The 27,675-nt window shown below is 42.3% G+C and overlaps 2 protein-coding genes and 1 long non-coding RNA gene across 4 annotated transcripts in view; 1 reads left to right on the top strand and 2 right to left on the bottom strand.

Annotated features, from left to right (window-relative positions):
• The window catches only part of sev (receptor protein-tyrosine kinase sevenless), a 61,773-nt gene extending 34,098 nt beyond the window's left edge, over positions 1-27,675 (top strand). The window contains exons 4-33 of the mRNA XM_086972803.1: positions 407-742; positions 984-1,217; positions 1,345-2,155; positions 2,566-2,789; positions 3,030-3,375; positions 3,669-3,767; positions 3,974-4,146; positions 4,477-4,666; positions 5,037-5,175; positions 5,419-5,683; positions 5,908-6,240; positions 6,519-6,651; positions 6,748-6,845; positions 7,148-7,486; positions 7,839-8,029; positions 8,196-8,464; positions 8,695-8,958; positions 9,110-9,306; positions 12,925-13,063; positions 13,431-13,753; positions 14,164-14,471; positions 14,778-15,008; positions 15,324-15,505; positions 15,789-16,011; positions 16,187-16,361; positions 16,567-16,737; positions 17,065-17,503; positions 17,625-17,924; positions 23,472-24,025; positions 26,546-27,675. Coding sequence (XP_086828929.1) covers positions 407-742; positions 984-1,217; positions 1,345-2,155; positions 2,566-2,789; positions 3,030-3,375; positions 3,669-3,767; positions 3,974-4,146; positions 4,477-4,666; positions 5,037-5,175; positions 5,419-5,683; positions 5,908-6,240; positions 6,519-6,651; positions 6,748-6,845; positions 7,148-7,486; positions 7,839-8,029; positions 8,196-8,464; positions 8,695-8,958; positions 9,110-9,306; positions 12,925-13,063; positions 13,431-13,753; positions 14,164-14,471; positions 14,778-15,008; positions 15,324-15,505; positions 15,789-16,011; positions 16,187-16,361; positions 16,567-16,737; positions 17,065-17,503; positions 17,625-17,924; positions 23,472-24,025; positions 26,546-27,409 — 8,550 coding nt within the window. The 3' untranslated portion in view covers positions 27,410-27,675. The remainder of the gene's footprint in view (positions 1-406; positions 743-983; positions 1,218-1,344; positions 2,156-2,565; positions 2,790-3,029; positions 3,376-3,668; positions 3,768-3,973; positions 4,147-4,476; positions 4,667-5,036; positions 5,176-5,418; positions 5,684-5,907; positions 6,241-6,518; positions 6,652-6,747; positions 6,846-7,147; positions 7,487-7,838; positions 8,030-8,195; positions 8,465-8,694; positions 8,959-9,109; positions 9,307-12,924; positions 13,064-13,430; positions 13,754-14,163; positions 14,472-14,777; positions 15,009-15,323; positions 15,506-15,788; positions 16,012-16,186; positions 16,362-16,566; positions 16,738-17,064; positions 17,504-17,624; positions 17,925-23,471; positions 24,026-26,545) is intronic.
• Pis (phosphatidylinositol synthase) lies at positions 9,402-12,385 on the bottom strand. Of its 2 annotated transcripts, XM_086972804.1 has the most exons (3): positions 12,065-12,382; positions 11,425-11,469; positions 9,402-11,015 (listed from the first exon to the last, which is right to left on the bottom strand). In XM_086972804.1, the coding sequence occupies exons 2-3, from the start codon at positions 11,461-11,463 to the stop codon at positions 10,704-10,706; spliced, it is 351 nt and encodes a 116-aa protein (XP_086828930.1). In that variant the 5' UTR covers positions 11,464-11,469; positions 12,065-12,382; the 3' UTR covers positions 9,402-10,703. The 2 variants fall into 2 exon arrangements, with proteins under 2 accessions (XP_086828930.1, XP_022707484.1); XM_022851749.2 differs by having other exon boundaries at positions 11,425-12,385.
• On the bottom strand, positions 18,068-18,637 carry LOC147752030 (uncharacterized). Its single transcript, XR_015315211.1, has 2 exons — positions 18,553-18,637; positions 18,068-18,343 (listed from the first exon to the last, which is right to left on the bottom strand). It is a non-coding gene; the product is annotated as an uncharacterized LOC147752030 (long non-coding RNA).

Genomic DNA, 27,675 nt, shown 5'->3' on the forward strand with positions numbered 1-27,675 from the left:
AACGGTTGTTTCCGTTAGCGCTCACAACATTAGAATCTCGATAGGGTCAACATAGCAACGATCTCTGGAAGAAAACGTTCGTACGACTGCAGTGCCCATGGCACAACTGGGCGTCAAAACGGGATTTACACTGCCGTCTAACACAGCGAGAACATGTGACATGCGGACGTTCGTGAGCCTATCTCTACACGATTATTTTTTAAAGCTACTCAAGTTCAGAAGGCTAGTTGTAGCGTCTGATCAGAGGATAAACATTGTCACCGAACTTTATAAGCAGAACAGGAGCTGTTTATAGAAGTAATCGTCAGTTGAAGTAATGACGCTCGAGACGCATAGTTCAACCATGCGATGCGGTAGAATCGTTATATTGCTCCTACAATGTATCTGGGCGGTGTGGTCATTACAGGACGCTGTAAACATACCGCACAGTACTGCAGATGACTCAGGTACGACGGCACAGTGCCTGAACGGCTGCCAAACGGCGGTATCACTCGTGATGCAGGAAGTGGCAGGCAACAGTTCACTTCAGCTATCGGTGGAATGGCACCGAACGCGAACTCCTGGCTCAATAGCTTTTCGCGTTACAAAAAACGATATACGATTGCCAACGGTTTTCAGCAGGGTGCAGTTCCGTTACCCAGGTGACGAATGGCAGTATTACACACAGCAAGAAATGTTTGAGATCTTCGATCAGACTGCCTCGTTTATTATTTCAGGATTTAAGCCCTACACAATGTACCAGGTAACTAAAAAACAATTCCATTAGAACTCTGTTACTTGACTTATAGCACAATGCAGTTCCGAGCTCTATTTTATCCTATAGGCACCCTTCTAATCGATTTGCTGCTAGCATCTTTTAATGTATAATTATAAATATACTGAGTATAATAGCCATATAGCGTGCCCTTAGCTCAGGCTGCCGTATGTTCTATTGATTTTTACAATTGAACTAACATTGTCTAATTATCAATACGCATCTACAGTTTCGACTTGCTTGGTCAATATCGGAAAGCCTCGAGGCACTGTACACGATTCCACAAAATGTGACCACTCAGGAATATGGCCCCCCACAAGGTCCCCCTCAAAAAGTGACGTGCGCGCTTAGTTCGTACAATCAGGTAGCAGTCTCATGGCGTCCACCCCCATTTCCTGCCGGCCCAGAAGTGTCCTATCTGCTTGAGGCTAGAAAAACCTACGGGGGCACGCCGTTTGTGCACGTAAGTAGCATACCGTACATTGTTCAATTCTATGGTCTTTATCATTCAAAGGCGCAATGTGACACTCAACACGGTGTCTCGCACCTGGGCGTAGCATACTGCAATGGAAGTTTCGTCTGCATTTCAGGAACTCATCACGTATAATTCAACCTGTGACCAGACATTCAGCTATCTATTCCGCGAGCTGCTTCCAAATACCGGGTATATTGTCAATGTGCAAGCAGCAAATCGGAACGGGCGAGGCATGTCAGCCTCATGCCAGGTGAACACGACGGACATGGAAAAAGAAAGCGTAAATCGTGGGCAGGGCTTCGCGGCCAGCGGTGGGGACTTGTATAAATTTGACCTCAGTGACACGATTCTGGGTCGCGGTCATGTGGTATTCAGCGTACAAGGTGACGGAGCCCTCATTAGAGGAGTAACTGGAAGCCTTCAGTCAAGGGAGCTGTACGTGTCCGATAACCATGGCCGTATTCACGTTGTCGGAATGGATCGGAGTTCCTCGGATCGCGTACCTCGGACGCTATCACTTGATGTTCAGAAACCATCACTTCTTTCGTACGATTGGCTAAATAAGCGGTTATTTGTTTTTGACGAATCGTCGTGGGAAATTAAGTCGTGCACAATCGAACAGAGATTTATATGCGCCGTCGTAGTGGACGGATTCTCGCCATCAACAGCCCCGAAAAAGCTAATAGTGGATTCATACAATGGCTACTTGTTTTGGATGGCCAAAGGAGCTGAAGGCGAAGGCTCGGCCATGGTTCTGTACCGTGTAGATCTCATTGTTGCTGAAGAAAACACCAAGCTCCACTGGGACAAAGCTGAGGTGGTGCATCAATCAAAGGGAATGAAAACGTTCGCAGTTGAATACGCCCAATCCCGACTTCACGTTTTGGACTCTAGCAAGGACAGCATATACGCTATCAACATGGATTGTAAGCATACTGTTAAGACCTGCTCTAGACACAATAGTAAACGTATTACAATGAATCGTCTTACTTCTCGAGGATTTGATCCACAATGCGCTACTAGCTAAAATGGCAAACATGTGTTAATTTGACAACAAAAACTATATTTTCTACAATAGTTCCAACTCATTTTTATAATTGGGCTTTAAATACACATACGCATCTTTACAAAAATGTTTGCTCTCGGCGCTGGTCGGCTCTACAGGCCCATAGCAGCGTGCGAACTTAGGACCTCTCACATTGCTCCCCAGTCATCAGTGTATGTGGAACCTGGCGTCATTTCGCATAGTGAGCATAATAAAAAGGGCAAAAAGCCTTGACAACACATAAGCCTCGTTTGAAAATACATGAAATATTTCTGGTGCTTTCTTTCGCAGCCGGGAATATTGTATCGAAGGTCCGCGACCAATGGGCATTCTACAGCAACGGCTCGGATATCGTATTTGCGAACGAACACTTTTATGTAGCCACGACGGACGGCTTTTTCGTTGAGGACGGGCCGACACCTCAAGTTGGACCGTCCTACCGGAAATTCAATAACTTTACTGCCTTTAGATTTGCTTTCATTGACCACAAGACTGCTGAACCCATACCATCTCCAGTGAGTTTCATTAAATGACGATTGCGTTAACGACATGCAACTCCTGTGTCCTTTCATTGAATGTTATTATCTCTGACTTCTTCAAGTGACAGGTCTATTTAATTATTTGTTGACACTTTAAACAATACTAAGTCCGATCTAAGGCCTAGGAAAATCTATAGTCCTAGCTATTTACACGTATATCACGTTATCATACGCATTTTGTAATGCATCGAATTAACAATAATAATAATAATTCAGGCTACGCCGCCGGAAAACGTGCGAGCATTGTTCGGTTCCACGTTTGCAAAAATTTTCTGGGATGTGCCAAGGCCACTAACGTGGCAGGGCAAAGGTGCCTTTCGTAAATTCCTCTACACAGTCGATGTTACTGATCTGCACACTGGAAAAGAGGTTGAACACATCGAAAACGTTAAACGTAGCCAGCTATTAATTACTTGGTTGCGTAATGCAACGAAGTACAGAGTGACAGTGAGAGCTCATAGCGAACTCAGAGCAACTGGCCCGCCATCCAGTGGCTTTGTGGGTTCCACTCTTAAAAGCGATGCAGAAACGCTGGTTTGGAGCACTCTGATGTCTAGCACAGGTATGAAGCATTGATTGCAGTACTACTTACTGTATAAGAAAGGAAAAAAATTAGGACCGATTGTACTCTAGTTAACTGATTGAGATATTATTGACTGTAAATTTGGGGTCGTTTTTTGTCTAAAACATGCGACTGGGTTAGTCGCAAGTATTGACGATAAATCTTCGTTCATCATAAATGAAAAGTGCTTTGTTTGCATACAGAGAGTGTGCCTGTTAGATACATAGGTTTTTATACAATTAAAAATGAAAATTTCTTTATTTCATGTTTTGTTTTACTTTTTCAACTTCCAGCTGGGGGTTTGAAGAGATACGTTTTTGCCTCCGATGCAACTGGGGACGAGGCGAAGATGTTAGTAAGCTCAATGCAACTACAAAATAATGATGTCAATGGTAAGAATAACATGTTAATTAATGTGTTTGTTCGTGTGTGCTTATTGATTGTCTAAATAAATATCGATTGCACGAGATTCGTACCTTTTTTATGTCCAATTGGTATCTGAGGTAAACTGAGACTAACTCACACAGTATTTGAGTACCGTAATATCTTCTTTGGATTTTCCTAATCATTTGACTAACAAAGTAAGTTTCTTAATCAGCAATTGCATGGCTGGATGATACCTTATTCCTGGGACACAACCGGACCAGTTTGATTAGTGTGAATCTTGGGAATGGATTGATTCGAGAGCTGCCTGAAGTTACTGGTGTAACGTGCCTTGGTATTGACAGCTATGCCAGAAAAGTTTACTGGGGCTCTCTTACTCAGCGTGCGGTAAGCGTGAATTGATTTCAAATAATTAAAAGCGAGTTACCTATCCCTATTTGTCGGTTGTGGTGCAATATAACGTACTTCGTGCGCCATTAGATTATTCAGACTTTAGTAACTAGCAATTTAATTAGTAGTCGTTCAATTTGGCTAAATAAAATTACGTATTAAAATGATTAAATCTAGTTTCGTTGGAATACTGATCGAACATGCGTATCATGTATATCATCTTGGCTCAACCTACCGATAGACGATCCAAGCCTGCCTATATCTGACAGGGTAAAGACTTGCATCGTTTATAATGCCGCTATACGCTTTTTTGTTTGTTTTACACAGATAATGCGTTGCGACATGGAAGGCTTGCGCGTTGAGCTGGTCACGTCCAATGTTGTAGCACACTCGTTGGCCGTGGATAGCGCTCGTGGTCTCATAATTTGGGCTGACCAGTTTGGTGTCTACACCGCTAACCTTAGCGGGAAAGGATACAGGGCTCTTTACGAGACTCACATCAGCCGTGGGTTTGTCGGTTCGTTCACTTTATAATAGCTATTTGAAACCCAATTATTAAAAAAAAATTCTAAAGCAACTACTAGTTAAATAGCTGAAGGTCGAGGTGGTCGTAGTTTGTCCCCATCATCGTTATGTTCTTTTTTTAACTACAATGGACTGCTTAGTCGATAATTATGCTCACTGTGCAGTGATTCGGACCTAGGACAGCAGGCTCTTCTACATCGTACAGGTTGTTTAGGTTCAGAACTTACAGCCACACGATTTTCGTCACGTCACGTCACAGCATTCGACGACGTGAACCGAAATTGGTATTAAAATGAAAAACTTTTCCATTAAAATAGTTTGTTGTCCAACAGATTTTCAGATGTTGAGCCTTTTTTTTCCAGTTCAAGGTTTGGTGTATGACTCAAAGCGTGGTGTAGCGATATCAAGTAGTAGGAGCATTGACGGGTTAGAACTACGAATGGACAGCATCGACAGAAACGGCGCCCGTCCGGTCCCCGTACAAATGAACGACACTTCATTGTACGTATAGTACGAACGACCTGTATTGATGGTCGTTCATAAATGTCTCGAAAAGCTCTAGTTTCAACGATGTATCGCTTTAGAAAGCTATAAGATGTGTGTGAAAGTAAGCAAACAATTTTCACATACGATGATTAAGTATAGCTTGTTTATTGATTGATTACGAGAGCTTTATTCGATTTGCTTGGTCTTTTATCGTCATTGTTCTATTGTAGTTTTTAAATATTTGATTGCCATTTTCAGAAGAGGGCCTGTAATATACCTGGATGATCGTCTCATTTGGCTGGATCGCCGATCTCAGCCCGTGATCACAAGTCTTGATGGCTCATTTCCAGCCGCTATGCAATATCGTCCGGCTTTAGGTCACGGAAACGGTGCCTTTGAGGATGGATCCAGCGACAGCGAATTAGGCCACCGAGATTTCCCTGAAGCGTTGGCTGTGGCGACAAAAATCAGAAGCTCCAAAATTATGGTGATACCAAAAGATATCAAAGATGGAGAGATAAAGGTTCGATTTCTAAATTCGACCAAAGGACCAAGCAATTAGAAGCGCTATCTGTTATAAACAAAAAGAAAAATCGTTATGTCTTTATTATCTAACGAAAATACAAATGCTGGCACATAATGCTGAGCGGAATAATTTGAATAGAAAATTTTTTTTTAGCATATTTATTAAATTTAGTAGAGTTTGCTCATTTAATATCGGCTGCACCGTACATTTGATCTGTTTAGGTCGAGGGTACATACGACAACTTTACGATTCGCTGGCCGCAGGAACAGTCGTTACACGTCGCTGTTTTCTACAGGATCCGGGTGACTCCGTGTTCCCAAAACGAGAGTGACCCATGTTGCTCGGATAATGCACAGTCTCAATGGTCCGTAACCTCCTCGAAAGTGAAGCCACTAAGCTTGAATACCAACCGACACGTTTACCCTGATAAACTTCGTCCTCACACCCGTTTAGCGGTTCAGCTTCAACCATATACTGATTGGGCAAATGCAAAGTCCGTCTGCCATGTACTGCGTTCGCCTGAGAGTACACCCTCAGCTCCACAGACGCCCAAGGTAGTTCCCCACAGCATTTTAGAATTTCCTATTTGAAACTCCAGTTTTTGGATACAACATGAGGTGACGATCGTTCTGCGTTGGTACAAATGATAGCAGAACTCGCATCTTGCATTAACCAAACGCAGAATTCTCTTTTAAACACGCACTAAACTAATTATCATCGGTTATTGTAATAAATGATATATTTATGACCTTCCCTACGCGCCCAGCACTAGAATGCTGATATGTCAAAGTACTGAAGAGCCATTAATTCATATCTCTAACTGGACGTCTAGGTGTTTGTTGCCCATCGTTCGGTGTTTCCGAAATACAAAGCTGGCGTATCTTATCCTGAAGCCGAATTCCGTTGGTCTGATCCAGAGCACCCCAATGGCTTCATAAAGGGTTACATTCTCAATGCGTGGTATCGTCGGAACTCACCGTATTTGCAAACGTCACAGGACACGGAGCCGGCTGCCGAAGTAAAACTTGACAATAGAATTGATCAGAATAATTTACAGCAAGCTGGAGAAGACAGCGTCATCGTTTGGAAAAATGTCAGGGTGTCCGGGCATTCGTATAGTATACCCAAGCTCGTACCAAACAGCACATACTTTTTCAAGGTGATCATCGAGTATTTCTATTTACGTAGATATCTGTCGGCGTTGTGCAGTTGTGTAACATACGAATCAATAGTGAAGCAAACGTTTTACAATATATTAAGCCCTGTTAGACCTGGCCTAAAAAATGCATCAGGGTCAAAAGCAAATTATGGTTTATCGAAGAAGCCGCCGCGTTTATCAGGCTCTATAGCAAGCCAAACGAAATCATAGCGAACGCACAAAAGAACAACAGCAGAGTTGTGAGGTAACATGCGTTAGCCGTTGTCTCTTATATATTGCGATATTTCTCGTTCTACTGTCAGGTGAGCGCATTCACCTCGATTGGGGAAGGTCCTGCGTCGACAGTTTTATCAATAAACAGCGACGATGAAATGCCTGTACCTCGATTGTTAGTCGTTGATCAACAGGAAGCCGCCCCCGAAGCAGATAGCCCTGCTAACCGCAGGGGTCAAAACTCACTGGGCAAAGGAATACACCATAGTTCAGTGCAGGTAAGCGACGTGGACAACGGGAACGTCACAGTGGTTTCGAACAAAGTTACTAATCCTATCGGGGTGGCTTTCCTGGATGACACTGTTTTCTGGTTAGAACAACGCGGTCCGATTATGTCTTCCGCAATGGACGGCTCCAACATCTCTGTGGTAAGTTTTCGTATAATATTACTGAGACAGCTAATTGTGCTTCCGTTATTGAGCACACGATTACTGCTTCTTGCAGAAATAACCATGTTACCTCGAATGAAGCGAACGAACCTACAACATTTGTTTTAAGTGCCCAGCTCGCGTCTCGCGTATCGAATACAATCGTAGGCTTAACTTCCACCACCTATAGAGTCAGTCCGCTAGTGCTACCTGGGTTTGTACTGGGATTCGCAAGGAGCCCAAACTGTAGAATGTTCATGCGTGTGGGTAAATCTCTGCGGTGAAGGGTTTGTAGAGTGCGCATGACATAACTGAAATGGCCATTAACAAGTGTGTCCTGACTGTCCTACAGGTCCACAGTACCCTTGAAACTGGAACATCACTTGCGGTCGACTGGGTCGGCCGCCGTCTCTATTGGGTCGAATATGACGGAACAAACTCCATTATTTTTGTCCTCGACCTTGCCGATGGACGAAGTGTGAAGATCGTTCTTGAGATACCCAAGAAATACGTCAGTTCGATAGCCGCTGACCCATTCTCAAGGTACTAATGAGCTTATGGAATGAAGTAGTTGAATTTATAGCACGCCTACTTTTTGTCGCTACCTGACGCTATTTGATGCCGGAACTATAAAGACACGATTAGAAATTAACTTATTAAATATGAATGATGCTTCTTGTGTCTATCTTCTGTCTGTTTTAACTTGAAGCTCGTTGGTCTTCACGGTGTCGAGCCAACCATCGATGGCAGCTTCCATTATGCTAGTTCAATTGGACGGTTTGAATAAACGACAGCTTTTTTCTCCGCGACGGCGAAGGTCATCACTAGCCCATCTTTACAAAAACGGAACAGTTGCTCATGGAAATACCGGAGACTGTACCTGCTTATCGGTTAAGCCTATAACTAGATCCGTGGTCGCGTTAGACGCTCAGTCAAAGAAAGGCCCTGGTACCATTTATTTTGCAGATGCAGAACAAGGTAAGGTGTAATCTTTTATAAAATCGCGTATTATTATGTTTACTAAGTGTGTTAGGGAAGTTTTGCCAGACGAGTACATACTACGTCCGTCACACAATCTTACGCTAAACTGAATTACAGAAACGCTCCTCAGAACGCTGGCTTCCGCGACACTTCTACTTGTGGCTATTCAAGTATCACTTCATATCTGATCTTTGTTTTGTATTCCTTTGTGTGTATTTTGGATTTAGGAAACATTTGGCGTACCGATCTCGTTGGCTGTCATTGCCACCTGGTAGCGAATGCTAGTCTGACGAAAGGTCTTCCACCGGACGTGTTGACAGTAGATCTACAGAGAGTGTATTGGAGTCAACGGGGCCGCGAAGAAGTGTTTAGCATACTTAAAGACTCTCTGGGACGTCCTACACATGGCAAGACCGAGAACCATGTCGCAGCCGTAAAAGTCGCCAGTGGTGTCAGGAACATTCGTGCCCTTAATTCTCAGCATTACCCAGGTAATGGGGAAAGAAGGTATAGTTAGTTAGGCCTAAAGGTAAAACTACTTGAAGCTATAGCCTGGATTGTACTTGAATTGAACGGTGCTCGTTTGTTGTCTTATGATATTTTCTAATATTGAGTACGTCATGATGTATCATCTTTGAGTAGACCCAATGTGTATGGAAATAAGCGCACCGTCAACAGCTCCGGCGGCGGTTGGAGCACCGAAGCATAGTTCGCTCCAGGTAGAACTTTTCCCTCCGGAAATAGCCAAGGAGTGCTCTAAAATCTCTCGGCCAACGGTGCGCTATATTGTCAAATACAAGAAAACTAAATGTTTGGGAACGCTGTGTCATCGAGAAAAGGTAAACGAAAAACCTTCGCATAGAATTATTATAGACGCCTTTGAAGTGTCTTCTTATTTACATCAAACAGATTTATAGCACTAAACACACAGCTCTGTCTGTGGCACATGATAACTTTATTTCTGTATATATATATGTAACATATACACACGGGCACAAACTAACCTGAAAATTCTGAAATTTACCTCAGAACACTAGGATTCGTTGACTTGGCTTTAACCAAACTACGGATCCGTCCATACATCGTCATATATTTATTTATATGTATATTATAGTCATTTGCATGCGCAGATCTAAAGCATCTCTATAGTATATGTCATTATTTATGTTTACGTATTTCGATATCCAAATGAACATATTTCTCTCAGCATCTCCTACGCAGTTATTCAAGTATCTCAAGTGATTTTTTCTCCTACGATCATTAATACTATATCCTTTAAATCAACTAGCTAAAATCAAATTAATAAATCAAACAACAATAATATCGGTTCGGCAGCTTAACTCCGATGGAATGATGATTTATGTTTAATATACGTTTTAGCGTTCACTTTGTTCTGGTAAAATATTTGATCATTTTACATTTGTTATTATGAATGGGCGAAACTGGCTTAGAAACAAAACCCTGTCACTTAGGAAGGACAAAAATCCTACCTAGAAACGTTAATTTGGCTCAAATGCGTACGCCCAGTATAACTTGAATAGTTTGTTTTAAGAACAAAAAAAAAAAAAAATTTTAAAAAAACAAAGCGGCGTTCGTCCTGTACATCAGATAGGATACAATGTGCATCTGGTAGAAGATCGCCAGAAAATACTAAATGCGATTGTATTATGATTTGTATTAGGATATGAACAGTTAAGGATTGCGTTGCTGTATAGACCCATTTATTCGGCCCATTAATGATCTATGTCACTGCGACACGAACTTCTAGCACCGTGTCTGAGGGTTATGTTCCATACCTCCGTCACTCACAGTGTAAAGGGTCACTGCTAACCGTTTGCAACATCTTCATTTGTGCTATGAACTATACTGTCTAAAATACCAGCTTTATGTCATTGTTGACATTATTGGCAACTCATTCTTATTTCCCCCATGTCGCTTAATCATCTTACATCGTATATACGAGCTTTGAGAATTGACAGCGTTTACAGAACATTATTCTATAGCTCTTATTAAACAATTGACTGAAAACTAAAGGGACACAAGATGTAAACTGCTTTGGCGAATTTAACCCTCAATCGGTTAGTGGGAGCCAGTTATCAAAGGCGTAGATATGGATCGATTCTAGAAGATATTATGACATGGAAAAGTTGTCATCGAGCCACGGCAACTTCTGATAAGTGTCTCTGTGCAAGGAGATCTGATCGCCCAGCTGGCGGAGTGTCAGGTCATTCATTGCTTATCTATTTTTAGCTCGTTCCTCCTCATCGATTCGACCGCAATCTTTAGCAGCTTCATACATTTGTATGAGAGCAAGGACGCTTTTAAGGATTGCTAACGGAAACGTAATATAGGCGCAGAGACGGAAAAAGCTCACTGGAAGCGGTCCCATTTTCGGTCCTTCGACGAAGTGTACCATGTACAGAGCCAAGTAGAATACTTCATTTGCTACACACATCGTGAAGAGGAATGGTTTCGACGTGTAATAGAAATGCAAAAGGGCATTTCCTTTGACGTCCTTATGGGACGTTTTCCCCATCATAAGGGAAACCTGAAAACGCACGATAGAGGAAACGTTTTCTAGCGTTACTCCACAAGCTTTTTTTGCCTAAAGGAAACTACACAACATATTTATTTACGTTTTCATGGAAACATTACAACAGTTATAGCCATAGCAACCGTATACTTGAGGCTAATATTTCAGATAGATTCGGCAGCTCCAATACATTTAATTCAAATGCAATCGTGTGCCAAGCGACGGTACACACGACGATTGAATACGCAATAATAGATGACGGTAGAAGAGAATCAACATAAACGTTATTTCGTCGCTTAACCATAACAAAACTGTAGACGACGAGTCTATTTCTGTCAGAAATATATATATAGGGCTGACAAATCTGTGAGCTCCGAATCGGGAACAATAGCTTAAGGTAACATCTGTTAATCCAAACGTTTACCTGTGTATGCAACCAGTGCGATGCGATGTCGATGCTCATGCTGACCTGAAAGCAGAACATGTATTTCGGATAGAAATAGCTCAATGTTACAAGTAGACACATCGTGCCACAGCGATCCGTCAACTGATCGAGTAGGGCCCCGAACTTAGTGCTCTGCCTGAAGTAGCGAGCAGCGTGGCCATCCCATGCATCGAGGAACGCCGATAGCGCGTAACACCAAAATGCCCTCGAGTAATCCGTTGGCATCCAGTAAAACGATAACAAGGCCAATAAAATTCGTCCGTATCCGATCAAATTTGGTATGAAGAGAAATATATTCTCGCCCGGCTCGACCATCGCAATGCGCCTTGTGCCGCGCTGAATGTCGCGCGTCTTCCAACAGCGTTTTATATCGCAAATCAGGCTGCAGCACGCGCTTGTCAAACCGGAACAGATACTCACGGAGGCCGTGACAAGTCACACCGCGCCGTTCGTGTCTCTGATGTCTATGTTTTTTTTTGTGTTCCGTCACCTGCTTGCTGATACAATGTTGCTAGTGCAGAGTCGTCATTAGTCGACGCTTTAACGAAACAAACGAATGACTAACAAAAGAAATGTGGTATTTCCATAAACCAGAATCACCAATACGAACTTGACTCACCGATTGTTACAATAAAAACGCTAGACTGTTACAAACGGCACCCAAGTGGTTTGTGTTAGGAGGAGACCGTTTACCCGACAGAATGAAGCAAGATGCGCATTGTTGGATGCACACTGTCCACCGCCACATACAACTCGCAAGCTACTTGACCAACCAGCTGTCCACTATATACTCCTAATAGCTGATAGAATACACACTGAGCCACGCTCATTCACAACAAAAGGCTCCACACCAACAGCGGACTCGGCTTGACCCAGCCTAGTTAACCCAGCCGGGCGGTTCGTATGCTGGTAGCTCACTCGATGGTTGTCAACTGTCGTGTGCTCTCCTTTGCGGAGAGGGCCTCCGAAAGGAGATGCCAAAGGGAGAGGGTAGACCGTGCCGTCTGCTCTAAAGGAATGGAGTGGCGCCATTACGGCATAGTTGTAGGGCAATAAACGGAGCTGTTTAGTTCGTGTTAATTTAGAGCACGCTCGCTTTTTTAACAGGTATTGTTCTATAGTGTGTTTCTATTTAAATTGTCTAAAATATAGACTATTTTTATTATACAAAATATCACCTCATGGACTAGGATGAATAAACAGGAGTTCTTGCTGTGTCAGAAAAATCGAACACTGTTCACACCAGCGATTTTAATTTATCGTTGATTTTTGTTCACAGTTGACTGATATACTGGTTTGTGTTTACCTTAACTCAAGATAAGATTTTTTTAGCTTTAATAATAATTCTTTTTGTGTAGTAACTTAGCGCACAAATTTCCGTATTTGTCATTAAGCGCAAAGTAACCGGTGGGAACTGATCCCGTCAAAAGTTCAACCCAAGTACTGCGTAATTAACGACGAACTATATTACATTTGCAGCAATCTCTGTCAGCAACTCCGGTTCTACAAGATCTAGAGTCCTACACAAACTACACAATATCGTATTACTATATTGATCCATACTCGCAAAAACTGCATGGACCATCACCTCCTGCGTTGTTTCAAACCGACGATGCAGGTCAGTCTAACTGTGTTAGCGAAATAGTAACACGCTATTGAGTAATAGGAACACCATCAGCAATTGGTTGATGGATTTCCAGAAATTTCCTATTTTCGCAGAGTAATACGCCCCTGATTTTGGTGACACACAAACAATACTCTCTAACATCAACGACGAAGGACGCAATGTTTGTAATGCGCTTTGAAACTTTAACATTTTCCGTTTTCCGGAATCGGACGCTGGTGAGAGATCGCCTCCGGTTCACGCCTTCATCTAAAATACCTTTCAACATAAGATGTCGGCAGCATTGCTGAAGCTAGCCGACATTAGATACCTTATTACACGCTATTAATTTCTATTGTATTTATTACCTCTTTTCACTCAGAGCCTGGGCCCGCACAATTTCTGTCTGCCGTACCATTAACTCCTGATTCTTTGGAGATTCGCTGGACCGCCACATTACCGAGTCGTACAAGAAAGCCACCACGATATGAATTGCGTTACTGGGAGGCTGATTCTATGGCAAAACGCGAACAGAAGCGTCCGTCAGATATTAAAAACTTCGCCAACCATGGGATGAACCTGCGAGCTCATAACTCCAATAGAATTGATGGTAATGAGACGCTTTTCTCCAGGAACTTCGAGGAGTTAGCTGACAACAACTATACCGCAATAATCTCCGATCTTAAACCAAGCACCGTTTACAAGGTCAGGCGTTAATCACCTTGGTTAATAGTTATTTTTTTACTTTGGCATGAAAAAGTTGATTAGTTTTTACCTATTTTAGCAACGGTCCCACTTTGTAATAAAACTCGTACGTACAAGGATTTTTTGTTTCGTAAAATGTACATCTACTGAGAAGCAGACAAACATCACATGCGCTGCAGATGGTAAATTGTTTGCATATGTTTATCCATTAGAGCGAGCGAGAAATAGGCCTAGCTGCACGACTATACCGCCTAGAATTTCCTTTTCTGGCCAGTAAAAAATATAGGAAGTAATTTTCTTATTGCGCTTTTCCTTAGTATGAATTTATAATAAAAAAAAAGAGCCACTTAAGGCGCATTGGTTAGCCTATTTACTGTTATTCTAGCCAACCTTGTTTTTTTTTGGGTCAGGTGGAGGTTGTAGCTGTGAATGTGGAAAAGCCGGAAATGAGGAGTGCGGGCACCTTCGTTTCCAGCCGAACTTTTGATGCACCGTCAGATCTCACCGCTCGAAATATCGGAAATCGAACAATCGAACTTACATGGTCATCGTCGAAAAAAGTAAAGGACAGGGCCGGACAGGAGAGCTTCAGGCTCGAATACTCCCTTGAAGGACGGAATTGGCGGCCGCTTGCAGAGAATCGATCGAGTACCTTGATTAAGCCCGATTTCGAGCATTCGCTTAAAGTTAGTGGACTGACACCATACACAGATTACTGGTACGTATAAGACTGTATAGAAGCTGCTAGATAGATACTAAGAAATTATTTAAGGTTGTAGAACCACAGCAAATGTAAGTTAAACGTTGAAGCCACAGTCGCAGTGTCTGTATTTATACTGCACGCCATTTTCTGTTATTAACAACCCCACGTGTTAGCGTTCGTTCGCCGGTTAACAAAATATATTTAAAAGCTTGTTCTTTGATGAATGTTAAATACAGTACATTACTTTTTAACTGCAGTTTGCATGTAGTATATCTATATACCCCGCAGTTACCTTCTCATCTTTTTTTCTGTTGCATGTAGGTTTCGTTTACGTATAACTTATCGATCAGAGTATGATCGGCGTTTGAACTTCACTTGGCCATTTCCTAGCTCCGTTACGAATGAAACTGCCTCAGGTTTTAGAGTGCGTACGAAAGAGGACGTTCCCGAGTTACCAGGACAACCAAGGTTTACAGGACCTGAAACTAATCTCACCTGGGAAAAGAGCGCCTCTAATAGCGGTGCAAATGTCACTTACGAACTGCAGGCAAGGTAAAACACAGAGAAGGTGGCACTTCAGATTGCCGGTGATAGCAGATCTTTTGACTGGCAATTTATCCTGTATACTCAACAAATGCGTTATGTAATCGGTATACTATCAATCTGAGAAAAATGGCCACAATTTTATGTCAGGTACCATGTGACGTTATTGCGTAGAAATTTTCTGCTAGGTTTACGATTTCCACCTAAAATGAGTTAACCCTACTTTAGCACTATTGAGTCTCGAAGTTGTGAGCTCAACGCCTTCGCTTCGAGGTTTCCTTTGTTCTAAACAGATGTATGTGATTTACCTTATTTCGCCCACAGGCAATTGGATATAAACACAACGCAGTACTGGAAAGAACTTTACATCGGAGATGAGAATCACTACGATGCGTACAATCTGTCTTCCGATAGTCGTTACCTTTTTCGAGTGCGAGCTATAAACCCAAACGGTAGTACTGACTGGGTGCAAACGAAGAAGCCACTTGCAATTCCTGCCGTAATGGGTATGAAAGTTTCAACTAACATACTTTATCTGGCGCAAAAAACCAAAGGCTAATTATAGCTAATTATATCAATAAAGAAATATGTTTCATTCATGCGGATTATACTGTGCCGTACCAAAATACAGAGGCGGTGACTGTGGCGAGTACCGAACAAAGTACGTGCTGTAGATACAAAGAAAAATAAATAAATAGATTCGACGAAAAGATCATGTTTTCATGCTTCGATGTACAAAACGCCGTAGATTCGATGACTTCAATAAAAGTAATCCTTGCTTTTTTTCAGTTATTGAAAAAATTAGTTCAAAATCGGTCATAGGCATTGTGCTGCCTAGTTTACTAATCTTAATACTCGGAGTTATTATGGCCGTGGAACGTTTTAGTCGTCGTCGGTCAGCCACGCACAAACAGCCACACGGGCTGTGTCCACCGGTAGAACTGATCACTCTGCGGGGGCTACCCTATACGTCTAACTTTGTACAGCAGCATAATGAACTCTACACATTTTGGTTAGTTTCACCAGCTTCGTATCCGAATTCTGAACAAAATACAGCCTTTTATATTTGCGATGATGAGCATCACTCGCTCTTGACTCAGACCATCAGATCATCTATTACCGTGACCAACTTTTAAGATGACTACGAAACATACTGACGTTATACGAATTTGGTACATATCATGCAGTGATGTGCCGCTAACCGATGGGGAACTCGCTTCGATTCCGACAATTGACCGAGAGCAGATCCGACTAAACCAGCTGCTGGGTTCTGGTGCTTTCGGAGATGTGTACGAGGGCGTCCTCTATGGCGATACGGCACAGAAGATCGCCGTCAAAATGCTCCGCAAAGGCGCCAACGAGGTATAGATTAATCCCTCAAAGTCCAATAGCCCCCAATCGAGAAATTCGTTTTGTTTCGTTGTTTTGCATTGAGGTTTATGCATACGTTTTACTGTAATAAACTGCTTGTATTATGTATGACCTGCATTAGTAAAGATATTATTGTTAAAAACCGATATCAACGGAGAACAGTTGTATAAGAACTTTGTGGTGGTCTGTCCCACAGCTCGAAAAGGCGGAATTTCTTAAAGAGGCCAAGCTTATGTCCAACTTCCGTCATCCGCACATCCTGACACTGCTTGGCATCTCGTTCGACTTCAATATGAGTTTCATTATTATGGAGCTCATGGAAGATGGGGACCTCCTGTCCGTTCTCAGAAGCTGCCGCAACTCATCGGTAATGCCATTAATGTTTTTGACCCAAATAGAATCTTCTCAATTTAAAACGTCTAAGATAATTACAACATTGTTGCCGTTTCATAGATCTATTAAGAACACCGCGGATAAATTACGATTCACTCCGCTTAGATTTGCTCTTGGGGGCAGATCGCCGAGTAGGTGATTTCGAAGACCACGCTATAAATCTAACCGTAAACGTTACAACGAAAATGATCGCCCATGTATTTTGTCTGATCGTTAAAGTGCATCTTGAGTATGACCGCTTTGTGGGCAATGTTCAGCGCTAAATAGTACGTATATATGTATTTGTTTTAAATTGTGACAGGTTGGCGACCCAGAGGAATCAGTTGGACTAACCCTGGAGGATTTATTAAGTATGTGTGTGGACATTTCTAAAGGCTGCAAGTACCTTGAAGAAATGCGTTTTGTGCACAGAGATCTCGCAGCCCGAAACTGTCTGGTGGCCAGTGAAACATTGGAGGACGGTCGAGTAAAGAGGGTAGTGAAAATAGGAGATTTTGGTCTGGCCAGGGATGTGTATAAGAGTGACTACTATCGAAAAGAAGGCGAAGGTCTACTACCTGTGAGGTGGATGGCACCCGAAGCCCTTCTCGACGGTGTCTTCACTAATTATACTGATGTGTGGGCCTTTGGAGTGCTCACATGGGAAGTCCTCTCACTAGGACAACAGCCGTACCCAGCCATGAGCAATGTCGACGTCCTGAACTATGTTCGGGCTGGCGGAGTCTTAGCATGTTTGCCTGGTAAGATATTCTTCATCTAACCATTTAGCAGTTTCTGAGTAAATCGTACGTCTACGTAATCTACGTAAAAGGTTGAGATAGGTTAGTAATAATAATATATGTGGCGTTCGTTATGAACTAGGTTGCCCAGTCGAGTTATATGCACTAATGTGTCGCTGTTGGAGCTACACGCCTGAAGAACGACCCAAATTCTACCATTTGCTAGCCGAGTTGGAGAAACTGCAAACACGAGTGCAGTCACTCACGCTGCCAGCGGCTGGTACGTTGGGAGGCAGTTCAAGTGCCTTCCATAATGGAACTGCCCCTCCAACTCAGTACAACTATATAATTCCCCCAACAACGGCGGCAGCTGAGCATTATCAACAACATCAACTCGAAGAACATAACCAGGCACACTACAACAAAGGCCACCGACTAGGTGGTAAGTACCTATTTTTTTTATCACTTAGCCTTTCATCAAATCCACGTAGAAGGTCCTGCAAGTGCATGCGAAGTTTGCAGCTATCACGCTTCACTATTACCGACGTGAGCGTATATGTACAATATCCAATGAACAGGCTTGAGTGACGTCTGGCATATACATTTGTCAGCGTAGAACGAGTCTCAATTTAGATATCACCACTGACCCAATTGGGGCAAACGCGTGCAATTGTATGTGCGCATTTGTCGTGTAGAGTTCGTTCCGTACAAATTCAACGAGAGGCCATTTAGCGTCAGTCCAATCAAATTACGTACGACGACGGCGATAGCCAAGACAACTTTGAGTAGCTTGTAATGTTGCCTTTAATGCCCTGGACAATTTTCTTGATCTTCCATTGTATTACACCTCATTTTAGGGGACTGCCACATACCAGGAAGAAGACCAAATCGAATTAGTGATTGACAAAAGTTTAATTAATGCTTTATATGCGTTTCATGCATAATAATTTTAATATACCGGCTCCTACGACGACAGGAAGAGAGATCTATCAGTTAATGATATCCACTAACGTAATATGTGCTGGGCTCAACTAAGTACCGAATCAATCGTATTTCAATGACAAACTTACGAATATAATTCATTCATAAACGCAGCTTCGTTTTCTTAAAAGTGATGGCAAACACTTCTAGCTGCCTAAAAACAGCCTCACAAGGTGTTTTAGCCGCCGCTGAACAGCCTGTATGAGTTAGAAGATATAACAGCTCTAAGCTTTTTCAGCTATAGTAGAATCACAATGGTGAGGATAGAATATCGATTAGTGATATAATGCAAACAGAATATATTTCTAGTAATGGAAGAAAATTAACTTGAAAGTATTGATCGAAGCTAAGGCTAACTCGTATGGGTTTAGACAATACATTAACTGTTGTTAATCCGAATCCAGCCGAAACGTATCGGCGGTTGACATCTGTACCGCTTCTGGGTCTCGGCCCAAACGGTCGCTCCAAAAGAATAGGCGTCGACAACCTTGCGTATGAACCTTCATCAACGTCATCTCTTCCCTCGTCGTCATGCTTCTGCCGTCCGCCAAGCAATTCGCTCCCGATTGCCTCGACGAATCCGTGCTCTTTACGATTATTAAGCTGTCAAGGGCCTTTGGAAACAGCATTGGCATCGTGGGCAGCGTCCAGCTCGCTCCAAGCATCAATGACTTCCCACGGAGACCCATTTTATTCATTGAAGCCTTGTTCAATAGCAGGATGGTCGCAGAGATACTCCAAAGAGCGATCGCTGAACTCGATGGGTCAGCCGACCCCAGGAAGTCTCAGTGATTCATTGCTAAATTTTGAGGTGAGAACATCAACTCTGAATACGACAATCTCAACAGATTCTCTTCGCGGCTGCACGGGGTCTTTGGAAATTCAAAGTTCATCCGAAGCGGAAACCGAGCAGCTTCCCTTGGAACCTACACTAGCTAGCAATAACGATCTGGCCGAGATCGGTCGAGCTGTCCTGCCAGGCGAGCTGGGGATGCAAGCTTCATACGAAAAGTCGGATGTATTGCAGAGCAATGTCGATTTCCAAGTAACTGATAGCAATAATAAACTAACGGTGCTTCAATGGATGTTGGAAGACGAGACTGAAGGATCAGCCTGCTCCGATCTCAGTGCAATAACAGCAGAGGATCAACAAGGTCGGTAGGCTGAAACCAGCGTGCGTATAAGTAAATTATCAGGACAATTTAACAGCACCTGGCATTTGGTGACGTGTTTCGTTTGCACAAAAGATGACGTGACAAATTGTAAAATACGTAGCACTTAATACCTTCTGCACCTTTTGATTTATCACGAATATAAGCATCATACGTCGTTTATTGCACGCTCTAGTTTTTTTTTAGCACACACAACGGTACGTTTTGATTCAACTGTGTATTGCCGTACGTAATTTATGTCGGAAGCAGTAACTCACTCCATTTTCTAGGTACCATATTCGAATTTGGGTAATTTTCATTTAAAAGCAAGCTAAAATGACGATTTCCCGCACTGCTAATAGCATTTGCCAGAAGAAGACACCTATCTCGGAGGCAGCCAGTAACCTTCACGCGTCTTATCGATATCGTATCTGTGTTGAGTCTATCTGCGAATAATGTTTAGACAAGCTTATCTTATCGGTTGTTATTCCCCAGTGAAGCAACTGTAATGCATTAAACAGTTTGGTGGTCCGCTATGGCCTGCCTAGAAGATATCGCTATGACCAAAAAAGGAGGGGCCTTAAATAAATTGGCCTGTTATCAGGCCATATCTGTCAGGTAAATCGAGAGATATGAAAGGCTCTCGTAGACTTCTGTTTCAAAACTATGCAACATTTAACTTTTACACGTGTTATAAGCTAGTAGGGGGCTTCGAGAAATGATCGAAGCTTTGTAGGAAACAAGTGTGCCCTCAGCTGAATGTTCTTCTCACTACTGAACAATTTTTGAGTAATAATGAAAATTTGTTACATGTAGGCGGGCCAGTAAATAGCGATGTCTCATCCACACGTTTGTATGTATGTATTTTCATGGAGAGCGAACAAGAAAGAAGATTACACTAGCCTGGTCTATAGTGCTTCCATTTCGCGATTGCCGACAGGTAGCATTTAATTGCTATTGGCCATGTTAGAAGCGTGGCATTCGGAAGGACTTGTGAGAAGTTTTATTGGATTATCGACCGTTTTCCTAGCCATATGGATTTAAAATGATATATCTCTAGTATATTAGATCTGCTAACATTGTTGAAATGCCTGATCTGAAGTGCAACAGAGCGTAATGCTTTGAAAATTTCTGAAAGAAAGCCATATTTTACCAGTACATCATGATCAAAGTTGAGCAGGAACATCAATGAAACTATACGGCTTATGGCCAAGTGGTGGTCCAGCGTTGAATCTGTAGCTTTTGTTCTGTAAATCGATGTAAAAGGTGTTCCCCATGGTGGTCAGTTTCGGAACAAGTATCACGAACGTTGCGGTAGACTGAACCGTGGGTAGCCATGATATCGCCAAAAACAAGTTCGCTGTTCGGGTACCACACGAATTGATGCAAAAGAATTATATTTCTATCTATTCTAACTCTATGGAAATGCGACAGTGTTTTTAAAGCAGTCGATGAAAAATACATCGTGTACCAACAAAAAGAAGCCTAGACTGGCGCCAAACGAGGTGATGCTATGCGTTCAGTGGGATCGGAAAGGAGTCGTGCATTATAAATTGCTGCCGCCTAACTAAACGATTGACGATTCGGATCGACGAGTGACAAGCTTACAATAAGGCTTTGAAAAATCGATCGGAACTAGTAAACCGAAAAAAAAAAAAAACACTTGTTGTGTGCTGCCACAATAATAAAAAAATTGAGAGAACTTCGATAGGAAATTTAACGCATACACCGTTTAGCTCGGATCTTGTATCATTAGACGTACATCTGTTTCGGCCTCTACATGTTAACTTACTTTCAATCAATGGAGAAATGTGTGAAAACCGTGACAATTTTTCGCCCAGCAACCACAGGAGTGGTTGGATGGGTCATCGATCAAAATTCACTCGTCGATTCAGTCATATTATGATTTTAAAATACATAATTAAAAAAATATTTTCGCTTAAAATTGGTCAATACAACATTTTTCGGATATTATCTAGTGACGCTGCGCAAAAAGCATGTATGTCTCAGAAATGTTTCTCTTTTTCCGCCGAGAAATAATAGTAAAAAATTCACAATTTTTATTGCCTATGCTAACAGGGTTTTGAATTTGTCAAATAATCAGTTTAGTACACATTCTGACACCCATGTGGTAGATTGAAACGGAACGTTTCTGCCCATCACGGATTAGCCTGAAGGGTCATTGTAGAAACGTCACGCTCATTGCTATTGTCTTTTCTAAGAGCAGAGCTAAGGATGTTAACAGAGCTTAACTACAGATCAGCCCTCGGCCCTTACTTTGCCTCACGCCGATTTTCCTTTTTCATTTGTTTCTTTAAACAGAAAGGATCGAGTAGATGTATCAAACGAACCAAAGAAGATTTCCGTATTCAGCCTGAACGCTACTGTTCACTTCATACTACGGGGTTCCAATTTGTTAATGTGCTTTTTGTAGTGCTCCTTAGCCCTGCTTCTACACCCTCCTCGCTAGTAACTCTCACTGTACTGTGGGGGTCTCCATTAATCGACCGTCACCTATATCCCATTTTACGGTCCATCTCCGTTTTTCATTGAAAATTACCACACGTCGCCAATTATCACAGACCATCTGAACTTTGAGGTAGATCCGATGCACCGGCTATGTATGGTTGTACGTGTGCACTGCACTTCAGTGAAGCTTGCAACAATCGTGCCGCTTTGGCGTCTCACCGATGTACAAGCGTCACATACGACAGATGCATCATTCCGATAGCCGCTGTCGACTTTGATAACTCTTCCCTAATCATTTTGTAGTCCTCAGTGGCTGTGGTAACAGTGACCATACCAACATAAGTTGGGGGACGTCCGCTGGTTAAAAATGGCCGGCACGTTCCATTTGGCCTTTTACCAAACGTTTAGCGTCCGTTACCACTAGCGAAGCAAGCTCATTTTTCTCCATTTCTGCTCGAAATATTGTAGCTCCTGCTGTAGCTGATGTCGGTATCGTTGTTGTTTTGGCGTTCATCTTCGGCAATTTTGGGGTCAAGCGGGGTACGCGTCTTTAAGAGCGTTCTAACGTCATCATACCATAACAAGACGGCAACGATTTTAGCGTCGAGAACAACGTATTAGCGGGTTGATCCGGCTTAAGCAAATGTTGTCTATGGTCTTATGCATAGCGTAAGGATTATAACTATACAGCTCTATTTCTATTGATGAAACAGAAAACTTGAATTGACCGTTGGATGGCTGAAAATACTTTTTTGTTATTATTAACCATGGTCCGATGGGTAGCCCGTCATCTACGAGATGCCAGTGCCAGTCTGACCGTGTTGAACTACGCCAGTCGCTAGTCCTCGCCATAGGACCTTAAATTGTCAATTCGAAATTACCAGAGGCTAGTAATTGCTACCTATAGTTCATACCCGCTTCGATGCGGACTATTCTATCTATTAGATCATAAGACTCGACAAAGCAGGAAGCGTTGAATACATATTATTGAGTGTCGTGATAATTATTTTCAGCGTTTTGTTACCCAGACTGCCTACATTTTTACACAGTTTGAAGATTTTTGTGTTTTTCAGGTAATAATCATTTGTGACTAAATAGCTTCGTGCCGACAAACGTAAAAATAAGACTGTTAATATTTAAAAATACAATTTTTTCAATGTTTTGGTAGTTACTAATAGCTGTGCCTGCATGTGAAGGCGAAGTACGGCTACCTGAGCCACGAGTCGTCAAAGCTAATCTTCAGCTATTACGACTTTGTGTTCATGCTAAATAATTAATCCGTGCACGTCACACACCACATCGAAGTCAGTTCTATTTAACTAATATATATATATATATATATATATATATATATATATATAAGTTATATGCATTATTTACGTTTGCAGACGACGGAGTGACCCTCAGGCGCGACAAGCCTCGTCCCCATTCTATGGAACTATTGGGCTCCGTATCTTCGGGTTCATATGATGTTACTTCAAGCGCGTCAACTCACCAAAAGATGAACGCCAAGACGCTGACACTTCAACGAGCGTCCTTTGCGAACTTGCCCGATGACGAGATAGCGGGTAAGATGATTGGCCGTAATCTAAATGAGCTCACAGCCGATGCCCAAAGTGATGCAAGACTCTATCTCACTCTTTTGCCGCCAAGCACAAGCGACGGAAGCGCTGCGAACGTTACCACTGGCACCGCGTCAGAAGTATCTTCGAAAACTCAACTACAGCATCTCACGGAACGCAATCTACCACCACACGCCAACTCGTCTTCGTCTGAGACGGCCACTAACAGGACTCATGACAATAATAACCATAATAGAACCGGCAACAAAAGCGATACTATGAGCAGTGCCGTTAACAATAAAATCAATGGAGCTAACGAAAAGTTAACAAACAAACGTATCAACGAAACTCGGATTGCCGCACGCTCAGCAGAACATCAGGTAAGTTGAATCAGTCGTTTTGCTGCACAGTCACCTATAAAATATCATAGGAAGGAACCTCTTAACAGATTAACTATTTAGTGGAAATAAGCGATGCTTAAAACCCAATACTTCCAATCGATTTAATCTTCTTCGTTGTAAAATAGACTGGTATAGTATACTGGTATAGCCAAGCTGCGATGCGAATTTTCGTATGGCCAATTCATAGAATTTTCGGAATCATGGACTTCACTGAAGACGCAAGGACCCAACGAAAAATTACCTAAGCTCCTTCTTTTCAGCAGAACGTTAGGGAACGTTGTGTAATAGTTTATCATTTGAGTTGAATTAGTTCGGTACACAGAAAACAAGATATGGCATTATGTGGTTCTCCAAGCAAAATTATTTACATATTTGCACGACTAAACAGCTGGTCGTGACTCTTCTCTCAGATGCTGAGAAACTATTCTGTCAAATTGTTGAATTTTCCTTTGTAAAAAACCTTTGTAAGTTGAGTTTTCGCAAAAAAAGACGTAGCTTTTAACATGTATGAACTTCTATAGGGGTTTTCTTTAGGTGATAACATGATTATTGTACGGTCCGGGCACGACCGACTCGTTATGAGTCCTCTGCTCTGCAAACCGCTTAAAATACGTAGCATAGAATCATCCGCTTGCCAGGCTCTGGCAAGAAAAGTTTTTGCGTGAGTCTATAATATATGACAGAACTACAAAACCGAAACGCGGTACATAATCGACAGTGACGCCGAAAACAGTCTGAATGACACTTGTACATACTAAACCAGAGTCATTTAACGGTCGGCTTCGTGAGGACATCCTGGCCCTAATTTTGTCGGCTGTGTAATACTCACCTTCTCACCGTATTTAACTGTGGAAGATCATAAAGGCTGCTGAGAAGTTTAGCTTGTCAAAAGACGAACGCGCACGATCCGAACAAAGGTGTTCCTTCGCCCTTTTTGCGCCTCAAATGGTCTCGTTATGAGTACTAAGCGGTTATTTTGGCGTCAATCACGGGGGGACTATAGAAGCTTGTGCAGTTCGTGCCGTCAAGTAATTTTGCACCGCAATGTAAGTTTTGCACAGTTTAGTGCCTATGGTGTTCCTAAAGCACGATATGGGATCAGGCCCATGACGTGAGCCGACCCAGATGTGATGAGTGGTACGATAGTCGGGCGAATGATTTATACCAAAATCTAGCAAACGTTCTTCGATCCTCAACAGAATAGTGGTACATTGATCAATTTCGTGTCGGTTCAACATAGGATAGAACTTGTTGTTAAATTGATTCGAGTTTTCATTTTAATCCGATTTAGTATAGTTGCAGTAAAAAATAAGTATGCTTTAAATAAAAGTTTGGTTTGAACCTTATATGCCAATATCATCGGTCTGCTATCACCACGTGAAGAGTAGATATCAGTATTTTTTTATCAGAGAACTAGTGACCACAAGTCCACTTCCAAGAACATTCCTGTGGTTCTGTCAGCGTCATGACGTTCGTATAATGTCAATTAGCTGCGGCGCACTTTATCTTCGAATCTGTCGTTGCCTTTAGATAGAGCGGCATAGTAATATTGTCCATGTATGCACGACTCTATGCATGCTCGTGCACAGCTATATAGTCACTGGCAAGTACGTAAGGAAGCGAAAGAGGCTCGATCAAAATTAGGTATTTTACTGTCGCGTTTTTCGTTTTTTTACGATTTTCTGTAGAGTCACTGGTTCCATTGAGTCAGCGCTTTCCTTACTATATGTACTAATATTTACGTGGCAATCGGCTGCATTGTCTTTGTCGCTGGCGGTAAAATTGACTTCTACGGGGTAAAGAAAGCTCGAAGTTACACCATTAGATTTTCATTACTCATAAGCGAACAAATGGACTGTGTGCCACCCTTAAAAATTGAGCATTTTTTGCGTAACACTAACTTTGCAAGAGTTACACTAACTTTAATCTAATATTCCTACTAAAATATGGAGAGTTTTACATATATTAAAAAAAAAACTGCATTTTTTTTTACTCTTATAGGCTCCTGTGTGTTATTCTGTCAATTATGAGTATATAATAGAATTTCATAAGACCACAGGATTATAGTCAGTTTGGTCTACATTAACATAGTGTACACGTAAAAAATACTTGGGCGTATTGACATTAGCATTTATCTATATGATGGTATCATGCAATAACCTCTATCGTCAGAACGTACCGCACGTCTGCTCCGGCCGGACAATGGGATCATCTTTTGGCTAAAGGAGGCGCCAAACATATTTTAGGTAGAAGGATGGGTAGCCGATTCCTCTTGGTCAGAGTTTTCTAGCACAGTGTCGTAGGTAATGCTGATGATTACGTATCCGTTGCAGCTCAGTCTCACACGGGTCACAGCAGGTCAATCTAGCATTTGCCGTTGATAAGCGAGTTGTTACGGTACGAGAGTACGGTACGGTCGAAAATATACGCTGTCTATACAGAAGAAATAGAAGAATCTTATCTACGAACATCTCCGTATGATGTTGCTTTGAATTCTAGGTTCCGCCCTCACGCGATCATTCGATGGATCATCCTGTCCTCATCGTCGGAGGGGCCACCTTCAATCGATCTCGACCTGACAAATCTGCCACTCTTGGCCATATGACAGGCCTTAACAATCATCGCTCTTATTACAGTCAATATCCGTCTCTTAGCTGCCTCGTTGATGTCAGCAGTGGCAGTGGACATATCGCAACAGGCAGGCGCGGCTGTCCCACTTCTCAAGCAACTACTTCCAACGGCGTTAGTCAGCAGAAATCTGCCCCCCAGAATTACACCGGCTTCACACAGACCTGTCCGGTAGCAGGACTCATAATGTCATCTGCGGCTACAAAAAATTCGTCTCGAGTTACTAATGGTGCCGGCCACGGCAGCGCTTTGACTTCCCGCTGGGGGGCAACGAGAACATCAGCTGCGACCCAAGTTACAACTCCAATGTCACCCACCCGCACGCATTTGGCCGTCGGCACCACCGTTCACAATCAAGCCTATAACCACGTTTCTCACCCAGCTCAACACCAGCAGAAGCAACATCAACATTATAATAACAACAATAAGAGCAATAATAATAATCCTTCCCGATTCGTCAGCTATATTTCTGTTGGTAGTGGCGAAGCTAAATTGTCCCCTTCGGAAGTAATGCCCACTAGCCGTTCCATTAACAGTGGCAAACCCGATCAAATTCGCTGTCAACTACGCCAATTTCTAGGCGCTGCCAGTCAAAAAATGACTCCGTTAACGCGAACGCCGGCTCAATTGCACAAAGTGAATTATGAGGGGATTCGGCCCCATACGGAAACTATTTCCATCCACCAGGGGGGTGATAGCAATAACAATTCTTACCGAACGGCCTCTTGGTGCTAAATGCTCGAAGGCTTTTTTGGCGAATTGATGGTCTACGCATTGCCTTAGATGGCAAATAGAAAGCATTTTGAAACTAATTTTGTGTAGCCTTTGCGAATTAAAATTCGTCTGTCGCTGAAATTAATTCAGTTCGAATACGATTTAATTTTAAAACCTTGTATGCTTGAGACTTCGCTTCACAGTTTATTTCATATATTCTATGGGTTCAGTAATTAGGTAGTACTAATAAATGAAATTAAAAATCTAAAAAAAAACAAAAAAAATAA

Source organism: Varroa jacobsoni, unplaced genomic scaffold (assembly GCF_002532875.2).
Source record: "Varroa jacobsoni isolate VJ856 unplaced genomic scaffold, vjacob_1.0 contig00380, whole genome shotgun sequence".
NCBI classification, from domain to species: Eukaryota; Metazoa; Arthropoda; class Arachnida; order Mesostigmata; family Varroidae; genus Varroa; species Varroa jacobsoni.